The sequence below is a fragment of the Coregonus clupeaformis genome, chromosome 40 (genome assembly GCF_020615455.1).
Source record: "Coregonus clupeaformis isolate EN_2021a chromosome 40, ASM2061545v1, whole genome shotgun sequence".
Taxonomy (NCBI): Eukaryota; Metazoa; Chordata; class Actinopteri; order Salmoniformes; family Salmonidae; genus Coregonus; species Coregonus clupeaformis.
Window position 1 is genome coordinate 8,076,665 of NC_059231.1, and position 14,533 is coordinate 8,091,197.

Consider the following 14,533-nt stretch of genomic DNA (forward strand, 5'->3'; position numbering starts at 1 on the left):
TGGGGTCTCTCGCTGCGCAAGCCCCATTAATATTAACTATAAGTCAGAAATAATTGGTACAATATCTAATGTGTGGCTGATTTCGCAAGACACATTAACTAACTGAAACAAGACACAATAACTAACTGAAACAAGACACAATAACTAACTGAAACAAGACACAATAACTAACTGAAACAAGACATTAACTAACTGAAACAAGACACATTAACTAACTGAAACAAGACACAATAACTAACTGAAACAAGACACAATAACTAACTGAAACAAGACACATTAACTAACTGAAACAAGACATTAACTAACTGAAACAAGACACATTAACTAACTGAAACAAGACACAATAACTAACTGAAACAAGACACAATAACTAACTGAAACAAGACACATTAACTAACTGAAACAAGACATTAACTAACTGAAACAAGACATTAACTAACTGAAACAAGACACATTAACTAACTGAAACAAGACACATTAACTAACTGAAACAAGACACAATAACTAACCGGTTTATAATAGTGATAAGGCTTATCCACTCCGTGTTGCGTCAGGCGTATGAACAGCCCTTAGCCGTGGTATATTGGTCATATACCACACCCCCTCTGGCCTTGTTGCTGAATCATACCACTCCAAAGCTGGAGTCATTATCATTATGCATACAGACATGACTCTACGGTGCTGAATGATGTTGCTGTTTACGAGGCGTGTCCCACCAAGCCCTAAACTGGAATACCGGTTATTATGTTAAACAGCAGGTTGAAGGCTCTACAATTAGGTTGGAATGCTTTGTAAAGTTATCCCTAGAAGCTGCTGTATATAAGGCTGATGCCAGCAGTACTCAACATTTCCTGATTCCCATGATGGACCTGACTGTGACGACCCTGCTGTCCATGGTGGTTTCCAGCTGTACTACCTGTGCCTGGGCCATACCTGCTCAGGTAAACACTACTGCAACTACAACCTGTTGTAACCCAAACTGTTTCATGTAGAGTTTTTACAATGAAAATGATATTTTGCTCTATTTGGTAGAGTTCTTCAACGAGCTCCAAAAGAGTCCCCAGGAGTTATTCAGGTAAACAACTCACATATTACCCAACATTTCATAATACGAGAATACCACGATTAACATCTTTTATGTTTTAGATGATCACATTGTACACAGTGAGATGACAGCAATGGATCAAATCATGGAGGCCAATGAGTTCCAAGGTAAAAAAAACCTTCATCTTTTGCTAAAGGTCTACAGCCTTCCACTAGTCAGAGCAGTTCTCAGAGGACTAATCACGTGACTGGTGACGCATCGCACTTCCGCATTGTCTCCGTACTACTGTAGTGTTTGTTGCTACTTGGCTACCTGCCAAACCTTTTAGCTTTTTACTCTTAATAACTAAATAACTTAAAACTCTGTATTTAACAAGTTTAGCAGAAGTGAGGAGGAAGTCAGAAACTCTGCCATCTTTCTAGAGCTCCGACTTTGGAGGACCAATGGCGGAAGCGGAAGCTTTGTGCGATTTTGTTGCCGTGACTACAGTTGGTGAGGATGGTGAAGAAGAGTGGAGTAAAAATGGCTAAAGGTGGAAATGGAGTGTTGGGTTGGAGTGTTGGGTTGGAGTGTTGGGTTGGAGTGTTGGGTTGGAGTGTTGGTTGGAGTGTTGGTTGGAGTGTTGGGTTGGAGTGTTGGTTGGAGTGTTGGTTGGAGTGTTGGTTTGGAGTGTTGGTTTGGAATGTTGGTTTGGAGTGTTGGAGTGTTGGGTTGGAGTGTTGGTTTGGAGTGTCGGTTTGGAGTGTCGGTTTGGAGTGTCGGTTTGGAGTGTGGTTTGGAGTGTCGGTTTGGAGTGTTGGTTTGGAGTGTGGTTTGGAGTGTCGGTTTGGAGTGTTGGTTTGGAGGTGTCACGCCCTGACCTCTAGAACTCTAGTTAGTTTGGTCAGGGTGTGCATGTTTAGTTCTAGGTTGTTGTATTTCTATGTCTGGCCGGGTGTGATTCCCAATCAGAGGCAGCTGTCGCACGTTGTCTCTGATTGGGGATCATACTTAGGCAGCCTGGATGCAGTCCTTGTTTGTGGGATCTTGTTCCTGTTCGGCTGGTCCTCTGTAGCTCAGCTGGTAGAGCGCGGCGCTTGTAACGCCAAGGTAGTGGGTTCGATCCCCGGGAGCACCCATACACAAAAATGTGTGCACGCATGACTGTAAGTCACTTTGGATAAAAGCGTCTGCTAAATGGCATATTATTATTATTATTATATTATTTGTATAGCACTTTCACGTCACGTTGTTTTGTATGTTTATTCTATATAATAAGCATGTACGCTTTTCACGCTGCACCTTGGTCCGACCCGTCTCTCAATGTGGGTGACAGGAGTGTTGGTTTGGAGTGTGATTCACAAGCAAGGATGTTTTTTTGGGGTCTGGAAGATGGTGAAGGACGAACTGGGAAAAGTGGAACCGGTCAGAGACCAGGAGCTGTATGATGTTGATTTTGTGTGTGTCAAAAGCGTAAAAGGAGAAAGCTCTGTGGCTCAACAAGATGGCGACGTATGATGTTTTCAGAGTAGGGCACCGGTTAAAGGTGTCATCTCTGGTGTCTCGTTGGACATAGAGGCTGTGTGGTTTAGGGTTAACATTCCAGGAGGGGTAGACGCACGTCACTTCAATCACATGATAGACGGAAAGAAGGAGCAAAGCCTGTCAGTTTTACTGTCGTTTGATGAAATTGTTCTCCCAACTTAGTTAAAACTTCGGTTTTTATTTTTATTTAACCAGGGAAGCCAGTTGAGAACAAGTTCTCATTTACAACTGCGACCTGGCCAAGATAAAGCAAAGCAGTGTTATAAAAACAACAACACAGAGTTACATATGGGGTAAAAACAAACATAAAGTCAAAAATACAACAGAAAATCTATATACAGTGTGTGCAAATGTAGCAAGTTATGGAGGTAAGGCAATAAATAGGCCATAGTGCAAAATAATTACAATTTAGTATTAACACTGGAATGATAGATGTGCAGAAGATGATGTGCGAATCGAGATACTGGGGTGCAAATGAGCAAAATAAATAACAATATGGGGATGAGGTAGTTGGGTGGGCTAATTACAGATGGGCTGTTTACAGGTGCAGTGATCGGTAAGCTGCTCTGACAACTGATGTTAAAGTTAGTGAGGGAGATAAGAGTCTCCAGCTTCAGAGATTTTTGCAGTTCGTTCCAGTCATTTGCAGCAGAGAACTGGAAGGAATGGCGGCCAAAGGAGGTGTTGGCTTTGGAGATGACCAGTGAGATATACCTGCTGGAACGCAGACTACGGGTGGGTGTTGCTATGGTGACCAATGAGCTAAGATAAGGCGGGGATTTGCCTAGCAGTGATTTATAGATGACCTGGAGCCAGTGGGTTTGTGGACAAATATGTAGTGAGGGCCAGCCAACGAGAGCGTACAGGTCACAATGATGGGTAGTATATGGGGCTTTGGTGACAAACCGGATGGCACTGTGATAGACTACATCCAATTTGCTGAGTAGAGTGTTGGAAGCTATTTTGTAAATGACATCGCCGAAGTCAAGGATCGGTAGGATAGTCAGTTTTACGAGGGCATGTTTGGCAGCATGAGTGAAGAAGGCTTTGTTGCGAAATAGGAAGCCGATTCTAGATTTAACTTTGGATTGGAGATGCTTAATGTGAGTCTGGAAGGAGAGTTTACAGTCTAACCAGACACCTAGGTATTTGTAGTTGTTCATATATTCTAAGTCAGACCCGCCGAGAGTAGTGATTCTAGTCGGGCGGGCGGGTGCAAGCAGCGTTCGATTGAAGAGCATGCATTTAGTTTTACTAGCGTTTAAGAGCAGTTGGAGGCTACGGAAGGAGTGTTGTATGGCGTTGAAGCTCGTTTGGAGGTTTGTTAACACAGTGTCCAATGAAGGGCCAGATGTATACAAAATGGTGTTGTCTGCATAGAGGTGGATCTGAGAGTCACCAGCAGCAAGAGCGACATCATTGATATACACAGAGATTAGAGTCGGCCCGAGAATTGAACCATGTGGCACCCCATAGAGACTGCCAGAGGTCCAGACAACAGGCCCTCCGATTTGACACATTGAACTCTATTTGAGAAGTAGTTGGTGAACCAGGCGAGGCAGTCATTTGAGAAACCAAGGCTATTTAGTCTGCCAATAAGAATGCGATGATTGACAGTGTCGAAAGCCTTGGCCAGGTCGATGAAGATGGCTGCACAGTACTGTCTTTTATCGATCGCGGTTATAATATCGTTTAGGACCTTGAGCATGGCTGAGGTGCACCCATGACCAGCTTGGAAACCGGATTGCATATCGGAGAAGGTACAATGGGATTCGAAATGGTCGGTGATCTGTTTGTTAACTTGGCTTTCAAATACTTTCGAAAGGCAGGGCAGGATGGATATAGGTCTGTAACAGTTTGGATCTAGAGCAGGTTCTTCAATCCTGGTCCTGGAGGGGCAAACACCCTGTTTTTCATCCTCTCCTTCTAATCAGGGGCTAATTCAGACCTGGGAAAACCAGGTGAGTGCAATTAACTACCAGGTAGAAATAAAAAACAGAAGTGTTTCGGCCCTCCAGGACCAGGATTGAAGAACCCTGATCTAGAGTGTCACCCCCTTTGAAGAGGGGGATGACCGCGGCAGCTTTCCAATCTCTTGGGATCTCAGATGATACAAAAGAGAGGTTGAACAGGCTAGTAATAGGGGTTGCGACAATTTCGGCTGCTAATTTTAGAAAGAAAGGGTCCAGATTGTCTAGCCCAGCTGATTTTTAGGGGTCCAGATTTTGCAGCTCTTTCAGAACATCAGCTATCTGAATTTGTGTGAAGGAGAAGCGGGGGGGGCATGGGCAAGTTGCAGCGGAGGGAGCAGAGCTGGTGGCCGGGGTAGGGGTAGCCAGGTGGAAAGCATGGCCAGCCGTAGCAAAATGCTTATTGAAATTCTTGATTATCGTAGATTTATCGGTGGTGACAGTGTTTCCTAGCCTCAGTGCAGTGGGCAGCTGGGAGGAGGTGCTCTTATTCTCCATGGACTTTACAGTGTCCCAAAACCTTTTGGAGTTAGTGCTACAGGATGCAAATTTCTGTTTTAAAAAGCTAGCCTTTGCTTTCCTAACTGATTGTGTATATTTGTTCCTGACTTCCCTGAAAAGTTTCATATCGCGAGGGCTGTTCGATGCTAATGCAGTACACCACAGGATGTTTTTGTGCTGGTCAAGGGCAGTCAAGTCTGGGGTGAACCAGGGGCTATATCTGTTCTTAGTTCTGAATTTTTTGAATGGGGCATGCTTATTTAAGATGGAGAGGAAAGCACTTTTGAAGAACATCCAGGCATCCTCTACTGACGGAATGAGGTCAATATCCATCCAGGATACCCGGGCCAGGTCAATTAGAAAGGCCTGCTCGCTGAAGTGTTTTAGGGAGCGTTTGACAGTGATGAGGGGTGGTCGTTTGACCGCGGAGATATGAGGTGAGACCGTATGTACAGAAGGTCGTAGTCAGATGAAGCATGTTGCTGTAATTGTGATGGGAATCACGTTCCTGAGTTCCCGGAGTGCAAGGATGAAGGAGGTTGCAGTAGCTAGAATCAGGGCTATCCAGCAGGTCTCCTATGTGGAGGCAGTGAAAATAGGTGAATGAGTGAGTAGAGAGGAGATGGTAGTGGATGTCCCACAGTCTGCCATGCAGGAGAAGGATCCCAACAAACTAACAGTGAAGAAAATAGACTTTGTTGCGTTTATAGTACAAGTGATAAATTGCGTGTTAAATTAGTCAAACTAATAAAAAAATCTAAGAAGCTAGACATCATCATCACATATTCATTGTGAAGGCGGCAAATAGATTTCTGGATCTCCAGGACTTTACAGCCAAAATGTTACAGGGAGTACTGAATGAAAAGGTTCCCCACTCCCAGGTTCCTGAGCCTGTGTAGGGATCTGAATAGACATTTAAATCCGACTGAAAGAGTACAGTTTAGATTTTGTTCGAAATTCAGGGTCAGTTATTAAGAGAATATAGTGGTATAGATAGAGAATATAGTGGTATAGATAGAGAATATAGTGGTATAGATAGAGAATATAGTGGTATAGATAGAGAATATAGTGGTATAGATAGAGAATATAGTGGTATAGATAGGTCGTGATCGGCAGTAGGTGGCGGTGTATGCCTCTGTTCTCTGGTTACGGTCCGCCAATAAAAACTCAAAGAAGAAGTTTAGCAACGTCTTAGTTTTGGCCTCTAAACTTTTTTAATTCAACTTTTTCACTGCGGACACTTTATCTGGACATGGATCTGCAGGACAGTTTATCTGGACATAGATTTGCAGGACCTCCTCCGGCCCAAAAAAGCTAAGTAACATTATGCCTTCTCATTGTAGCCGCTGTAGTCTTAATATACAGGAGAACTATCGCCTTATGGTGAGGATAGCCGGGTCTACCATGTCTGGCCACTCTACCATAAAGGCCTGATTGGTGTTGTGCTGCAGAGATGGTTGTCCTTCTGGAAGGTTCTCCCATCTCCACAGAGGAACTCTGGAGCTCTGTCAGATTGACCATCCCTTTCCCTTTCTAGGGAGGTTTTCCTAGCCACGGTGCTTCTACATCTGCATTGCTGCTGTTTGGGGTTTTAGGCTGGGTTTCTGTATAAGCACTTTGTGACAACTGCTGATGTAGAAAGGGCTTAATAAAATACATGTGACTTGATTTGATACTTAGTACATGTAGACAGGGCTTTATAAATACATGGGATTGGATTTGATACTTAGTAGATGTAGACAGGGCTTTATAAATACATTTGATTTGATACTTGTAGACAGGGCTGACCTATGTTGGCCACTCTGTATGGTGTTTTATGGGCTGAGTCCCCATGTTGTGTTGTCTCTGCCTTCCCTAGCTGCCCAGGTTCCAGACGGCACTAGTTTCAGGGAAGGAGATATCGCTGTGACCACCGGGAGGCGCTCTAAGGCCTGTTTCGCACGCAGCTGTCTGTGGTCCAAGTCAGTGGACGGACACGTCTACATCGCATACAGGCTCTCCTTGGACTACAGTAAGTTACCCGTAGGCTACGCAGTAGTGTTTCAGATAGGGGCTGTTGGTCCTGTACCTTTCTACTAATATATATATATATATACATATACACATACATACACACACACCCACTACCGTTCAAAAGTTTGGGGTCACTTAGACATTTCCTTGAGTTTGAATAGGAAATGTAGCAAAATGAATAGGAAATGTAGTCATTGACAAGGTTAGAAATAATGATTTTTAATTGAACTAATAATTGTGTCCTTCAAACTTTGCTTTCATCAAAAAATCTTCAATTTGCAGCAATTACAGCCTTGCAGACCTTTGGCATTCTAGTTGTGAATTTGTTGAGGTAATCTGAAGAGATTTCACCCCATGCTACATGAAGCACCTCCCACAAGTTGGATTGGCTTGATGGGCAATTCTTACGTACCATACGGTCAAGCTGCTCCCACAACAGCTCAATAGGGTTGAGATCCGGTGACTGTGCTGGCCACTCCATTATAGACAGAATACCAGCTGACTGCTTCTTCCCTAAATAGCTATTGCTTAGTTTGGAACTGTGCTTTGGGTCATTGTCCTGTTGTAGGAGGAAATTGGCTCCAATCAAGCGCCGTCCACAGGATATGGCATGGCGTTGCAAAATGGAGTGATAGCCTTCCTTCTTCAAGATCCCTTTTACCCTGTACAAATCTCCCACTTTACCACCACCAAAGCACCCCAGACCATCACATTGCCTCCACCATGCTTGACAGGTGGCATCAAGCAATCCTCCAACATCTTTTCATTTGGTCTGCGTCTCACAAATGTTCTTTGTGATCCGAACACCTCAAACTACGATTCGTCTGTCCATAACACTTTTTTACAACCTTCCTCTGTCCAGTGTCTGTGTTCTTTTGCCCATCTTAATCTTTTCTTTTTATTGGCCAGTCTGAGATATGTATTATTCTTTGCAACTCTGCCTAGAAGGTCAGCATCCCGGAGTCGCCTCTTCACTGTTGACGTTGAGACTGGTGTTTTGCGGGTACTATTTAATGAAGCTGCCAGTTGAGGACCTGTGAGGCGTCTGTTTCTCAAACTAGACACTGTAATGTATTTGTCCTCTTGCTCAGTTGTGCACCGGGTCCTCCCACTCCTCTTTCTATTCTGGTTAGATCCAGTTTGCGCTGTTCTGTGAAGGGAGTAGTACACAGCGTTGTACGAGATCTTCAGTTTCTTGGCAATTTCTTGCATGGAATAGCCTTCATTTCTCAGAACAAGAATAGACTGACAAGTTTCAGAAGAAAGTTATTTGTTTCTGCCATTTTGAGCCTGAAATTGAACCCACAATTGCTGATGCTCCAGATACTCAACTAGTCTCAAGAAGGCCCGTTTTATTGCTTCTTTAATCAGCAGAACAGTTTTCAGCTGTGCTAACATAATTGCAAAAGGGTTTTCTAATGATTAATTAGCCTTTTAAAATTATAAACTTGGATTAGCAAACACAACGTGCCATTGGAACACAGGACTGATGGTTGCTGATAATGGGCCTCTGTACGCCGATGTAGATATTCCATTACAAATCAGCCGTTTCCAGCTACAATAGCCATTTACAACATTAACAATGTCTACACTGTATTTCTGATCAATTTGATGTTATTTTAATGGACAAAAAAATTGCTTTTCTTTCGAAAACAAGGACATTTCTAAGTGACCCAAACTTTTGAACGATAGTGTACATACACCTGTTCTGAAAGGCCCCAGAGTCTGCAACACCACTAAGCAAGGGGCACCACCAAGCAAGGGGCACCACCAAGCAAGGGGCACCACCAAGCAAGGGGCACCACCAAGCAAGGGGCACCACCAAGCAAGGGGCACCACCAAGCAAGGGGCACCACTAAGCAAGGGGCACCACCAAGCAAGCGGCACCATGAAGACCAAGGAGCTCTCCACACAGGTCAGGGACAAAGTTGAGGAGAAGTACAGATCAGGGTTGGGTTATACAAAAATATCAGAAACTTTGAACATCCCACGGAGCACCATTAAATCCATTATTAAAAAATGGAAAGAATATGGCACCACAATAAACCTGCCAAGAGAGGGCCACCCACCAAAACTCATGGACCAGGCAAGGAGGGCATTAATCCGAGGCAACAAAGAGACCAAAGATAACCCTGAAGGAGCTGCAAAGCTCCACAGTGGAGATTGGAGTATCTGTCCATAGGACCACTTTAAGCCGTACACTCCACAGAGCTGGGCTTTACGGAAGAGTGGCCAGTTAAAATCCATTGCTTTAACGAAAGAAATCGGCAAACACGTTTGGTGTTCGCCAAAAGCCATGTGGGAGACTCCCCAAACATATGCTAAATGACGTAAATGTAAATGTAAATGTAAATATGGAAGAAGGTACTCTGGTCAGATGACACTAAAATTGAGCTTTATGGCCATCAAGGAAAACGCTATGTCTGGCGCAAACCCAACACCTCTCATCACCCCGAGAACACCATCCCCACAGTGAAGCATGGTGGTGGCAGCATCATGCTGTGGGGATGTTTTTTATCGGCAGGGACTGAGAAACTGGTCAGAATTGAAGGAATGATTCTTGAGGAAAACCTGTTTCAGTCTTCCAGAGATTTGAGACTGGGACGGAGGTTCACCTTCCAGCAGGACAATGACCCTAAGCATACTGCTAAAGCAACATTTGAGTGGTTTAAGGAGAAACATTTAAATGTCTTGGAATGGCCTAGTCAAAGCCCAGACCTCAATCCAATTGAGAATCTGTGGTATGACTTCAAGATTGCTGTACACCAGCGGAACCCATCTGACTTGAAGGAGCTGGAGCAGTTTTGCCTTGAAGAATGGGCAAAAATCCCAGTGGCTAGATGTGCCAAGCTTGTAGAGACATACCCCAAGAGACTTGCAGCTGTAATTGCTGCAGAAGGTGGCTCTACAAAGTATTGACTTTGGGGGGGTGAATAGTTATGCACGCTCAAGTTTTCTGTTTTTTTGTCTTGTTTGTTTCACAATAAAAAATATTTTGCATCTTCAAAGTGGTAGGCATGTTGTGTAAATCAAATGATACAAAATCCATTTTAATTCCAGGTTGTAAGGCAACAAAATAAGAAAAATACCAAGGGGGGTCAACCAGCTTCACCTGGAATGCTTTTCCAACAGTCTTAAAGGAGTTCCCACATATGCTGAGCACTTGTTGGCTGCTTTTCCTTCACTCTGCCGTCCGACTCATCCCAAACCATCTCAATTGGATTGAGGTCTGGGGATTATGGAGGCCAGGTCATCTGATGCAGCACTCCATCACTCTGCTTCTTGGTAAAATAGCCCTTACACAGCCTGGAGGTGTGTTTGGTCATTGTCCTGTTGAAAAACAAATTATATTCCCACTAAGCCCAAACCAGATGGGATGGCGTATCGCTGCAGAATGCTGTGGTAGCCATGCTGGTTAATTGTGCCTTGAATTCTAAATAAATCACTGACAGTGTCACCAGCAAAGCACCCCCACACCATAACACCTCCTCCTTTGGACTCCAGACCAAAGGACACATTTCCACCGGTCTAATGTCCATTGCTCGTGTTTCTTGGCCCAAGCAAGTCTCTTCTTCTTATTGGTGTCATTTAGTAGTGGTTTCTTTGCAGCAATTCGACCATGAAGGCATGATTCACACAGTCCCCTCTGAACAGTTGATGTTGAGATATGTCTGTTACTTGAACTCTGTGAAGCATTTATTTGGGCTGCAATTTCTGAGGCTGGTAACTCTGATGAACTTATCCTCTGCAGCAGAGGTAACTCTGGATCTTCCATTCCTGTGGCGGTCCTCATGAGAGCCAGTTTCATCATAGCGCTTTTACTAAATAGGTCTATCTTCTGTATACCCTCCCCCTACCTTGTCACAACACAACCGATTGGCTCAAACTTATTAAGAAGTATATAAATTCCATAAATTAACTTTTAAAACAAGGCACACCTGTTAATTGAAATGCATTCCAGGTGACTACCTCATGAAGCTGGTTGAGAGAATGCCAAGAGTGTGCAAAGCTGTCGTCAAGGCAAAGGGTGGCTATTTGAAGAATCTCAAACATAAAATATTTTTTGATTTGTTTAACACTTATCTGGTGTTGATTCCATATGTGTTATTTCATAGAAAACAGTAAAAATAAAGAAAAACCCTTGAATGAATAGGTGTTCTAAAACGAGAGAGAGAGAGAGAGAGAGAGAGAGAGAGAGTATATAGTTGGTCCTGTACCTTTACACTAATATGTTGTGTGTGTGTGTGTGTGTATATATACAGTGGGGGAAAAAAGTATTTAGTCAGCCACCAATTGTGCAAGTTCTCCCACTTAAAAAGATGAGAGAGGCCTGTAATTTTCATCATAGGTACACGTCAACTATGACAGACAAATTGAGGAAAAAAAATCCAGAAAATCACATTGTAGGATTTTTAATGAATTTATTTGCAAATGATGGTGGAAAATAAGTATTTGGTCACCTACAAACAAGCAAGATGTCTGGCTCTCACAGACCTGTAACTTCTTCTTTAAGAGGCTCCTCTGTCCTCCACTCGTTACCTGTATTAATGACACCTGTCCACAACCTCAAACAGTCACACTCCAAACTCCACTATGGCCAAGACCAAAGAGCTGTCAAAGGACACCAGAAACAAAATTGTAGACCTGCACCAGGCTTGGAAGACTGAATCTGCAATAGGTAAGCAGCTTGGTTTGAAGAAATCAACTGTGGGAGCAATTATTAGGAAATGGAAGACATACAAGACCACTGATAATCTCCCTCGATCTGGGGCTCCACGCAAGTTCTCACCCCGTGGGGTCAAAATGATCACAAGAATGGTGAGCAAAAATCCCAGAACCACACGGGGGGACCTAGTGAATGACCTGCAGAGAGCTGGGACCAAAGTAACAAAGCCTACCATCAGTAACACACTACGCCGCCAGGGACTCAAATCCTGCAGTGCAAGACGTGTCCCCCTGCTTAAGCCAGTACATGTCCAGGCCCGTCTGAAGTTTGCTAGAGTGCATTTGGATGATCCAGAAGAGTATTGGGAGAATGTCATATGGACAGATGAAACCAAAATATAACTTTTTGGTAAAAACTCAACTCGTCGTGTTTGGAGGACAAAGAATGCTGAGTTGCACCATACCTACTGTGAAGCATGGGGGTGGAAACATCATGCTTTGGGGCTGTTTTTCTGCAAAGGGACCAGGACGACTGATCCGTAAAGGAAAAAAATGAATGGGGGCCATGTATCGTGAGATTTTGAGTGAAAACCTCCTTCCATCAGCAAGGGCATTGAAGATGAAACGTGGCTGGGTCTTTCAGCATGACAATGATCCCAAACACACCGCCGGGCAACGAAGGAGTGGCTTCGTAAGAAGCATTTCAAGGTCCTGGAGTGGCCTAGCCAGTCTCCAGATCTCAACCCCATAGAAAATCTTTGGAGGAGTTGAAAGTCCGTGTTGCCCAGCGACAGCCCCAAAACATCACTACTCTAGAGGAGATCTGCAAGGAGGAATGGGCCAAAATACCAGCAACAGTGTGTGAAAACCTTGTGAAGACTTACAGAAAACGTTTGACCTGTGTCATTGCCAACAAAGGGTATATAACAAAGTATTGAGAAACTTTGTTATTGACCAAATACTTATTTTCCACCATAATTTGAAAATAAATTCATTAAAAATCCTACAATGTGATTTTCTGGATTTTCTTTTCTCATTTTGTCTGTCATAGTTGACGTGTACCTATGATGAAAATTACAGGCCTCTCTCATCTTTTTAAGTGGGAGAACCTGCACAATTGGTGGCTGACTAAATACTTTTTTTCCCCACTGTATATACTATGTGGGCTGGAGGTGAATATTCACACAATAGGGATGTTTTGTTGACTGATTGAATTTCTTCTCCATCTTCTCCTCCTCAGTCGTCTTCTTCTTTTTCTTGAATGTGTTTCTCCCTTTCCCTCCACAGGTGATTTGGATGAGAGGATAATCAAGTCTGGTATGGAGAAGGTGGAGAGAGGAACCTGTGTACGTTTTGTTCCATGGACGCATCAGCGGGACTTCCTGGATATCCAGCCTAAGTCAGGGTGAGAGAGAACCACTTTGTAATGTGATGATGAGTTTGTCTGAATCTATGAATCTATGGTCCTTATTCCCTATGTAGTGCACTACTTCTGGTCATAGATTTCTGTGAGACATAGTGTGGCATTACAGACGCCCCTTGTCTCCCCTTTAGCTAAGGGACTGTGTGTACTGCTGGTGTTGTTTAGGTGCTGGTCGTACCTAGGGCAGCGTGGTGGCAGACAGACTGTATCTCTACAGTCTCCTGACTGTATGTGGTCTGGGGTGGCCTCCCATGAACTCATGCATGCCCTGGGCTTTGTGCACGAACATTCCCGCGCCGACCGGGACAACTATGTCACTGTCCTGTGGGAGAACATCTGGAAGGGTGAGAGACAGACGTGAGGCTGTTGACACTATGGTTGGGGTCGTTTTAATGTTCATTCGGTATATTCAATCAACTGAAATGTGTTCTCCGGCAACAGATCGCGTACGGAACTTTGAGAAGTTCAAAACCAACAATCTGGACACTCCCTATGACTACGGCTCCATCATGCACTTTGGAATGTATGTAGCAAGGAAGTTATTTCATTAACTCACTATTATCAGATGGAACTATATGTGAAGGTAGTCTTCCAATGCCGTTTCTGTGTGAATGCAGGTATGCCTATTCAGAAGATGGAGATCCGACTATCATCGCTAAGAGGAACCACCGGAACATTCTGGGGCAGAGGACCGGTCTCAGTGAACTGGACAAGATGAAGATTAACAAACTCTACAACTGTGGTTGGTAGCAAACAATATTTCCTTCACATTTGAGGCAAAGTTATTTTTTTAAATGAGTTATTATTTTGTATTAGTTTTTCAAAGGTTGTCAATATAGAACAAAGGTATGATCACTAGATGTGTCCTCGTGACCTTTCTGATTCCTCTCTCTCACTTTTGACAGAAACCCTGGAGGAGTATTAATCAAACAGTGAAACATCCCACTGAATACAATCTCTGGTGTCAGATAAATGGAGCATTTAAATAAAGATTGATTGACAACTTTGGTAGCAGCTGTTATTTTGTATATCACATCACATGTTGTTGTGTCACACAAGTCTGAGAAATGACTGTTTACCTGTTTTAATATATCAGTTCTGGGACAACACCTTTAAATGGCTCGTCTCTGAAAGTGCTGAATGTCCTGTGTAAAAGTACGGGGTATAGCTGGAGGACGTTGTTAAGTGCCATCAATGGATTTGTGTTAATGTCATAGGACGACACGAGGGGCAGACGAGGGATCAAAGTTCTGGGATATGATTCATCCTGTAACATCAGAACATGTAACCAATCAGTGCAGACCTCAGGAGGTGAGGGGTGGGGTTAGAGGTCTATATAGGTGTGGTGTTAGGACCTGAAGATCGGTCTGGGTCATGGAAGTCATGATCTCT

The 14,533-nt window shown here is 43.6% G+C and overlaps 1 protein-coding gene across 1 annotated transcript; it reads left to right on the forward strand.

Annotated features, from left to right (window-relative positions):
• The first annotated feature begins 809 nt into the window (after positions 1 to 809).
• On the forward strand, positions 810 to 13,891 carry LOC121554883 (hatching enzyme 1.2-like). The gene is made up of 8 exons (XM_041868603.2): positions 810 to 941; positions 1,033 to 1,075; positions 1,147 to 1,212; positions 6,899 to 7,051; positions 13,006 to 13,123; positions 13,307 to 13,485; positions 13,583 to 13,664; positions 13,759 to 13,891. Exons 1-8 carry the CDS (start codon positions 861 to 863, stop codon positions 13,889 to 13,891), a joined length of 855 nt encoding a protein of 284 aa, XP_041724537.2. The 5' UTR covers positions 810 to 860.
• The last annotated feature ends 642 nt before the right edge of the window (positions 13,892 to 14,533 follow it).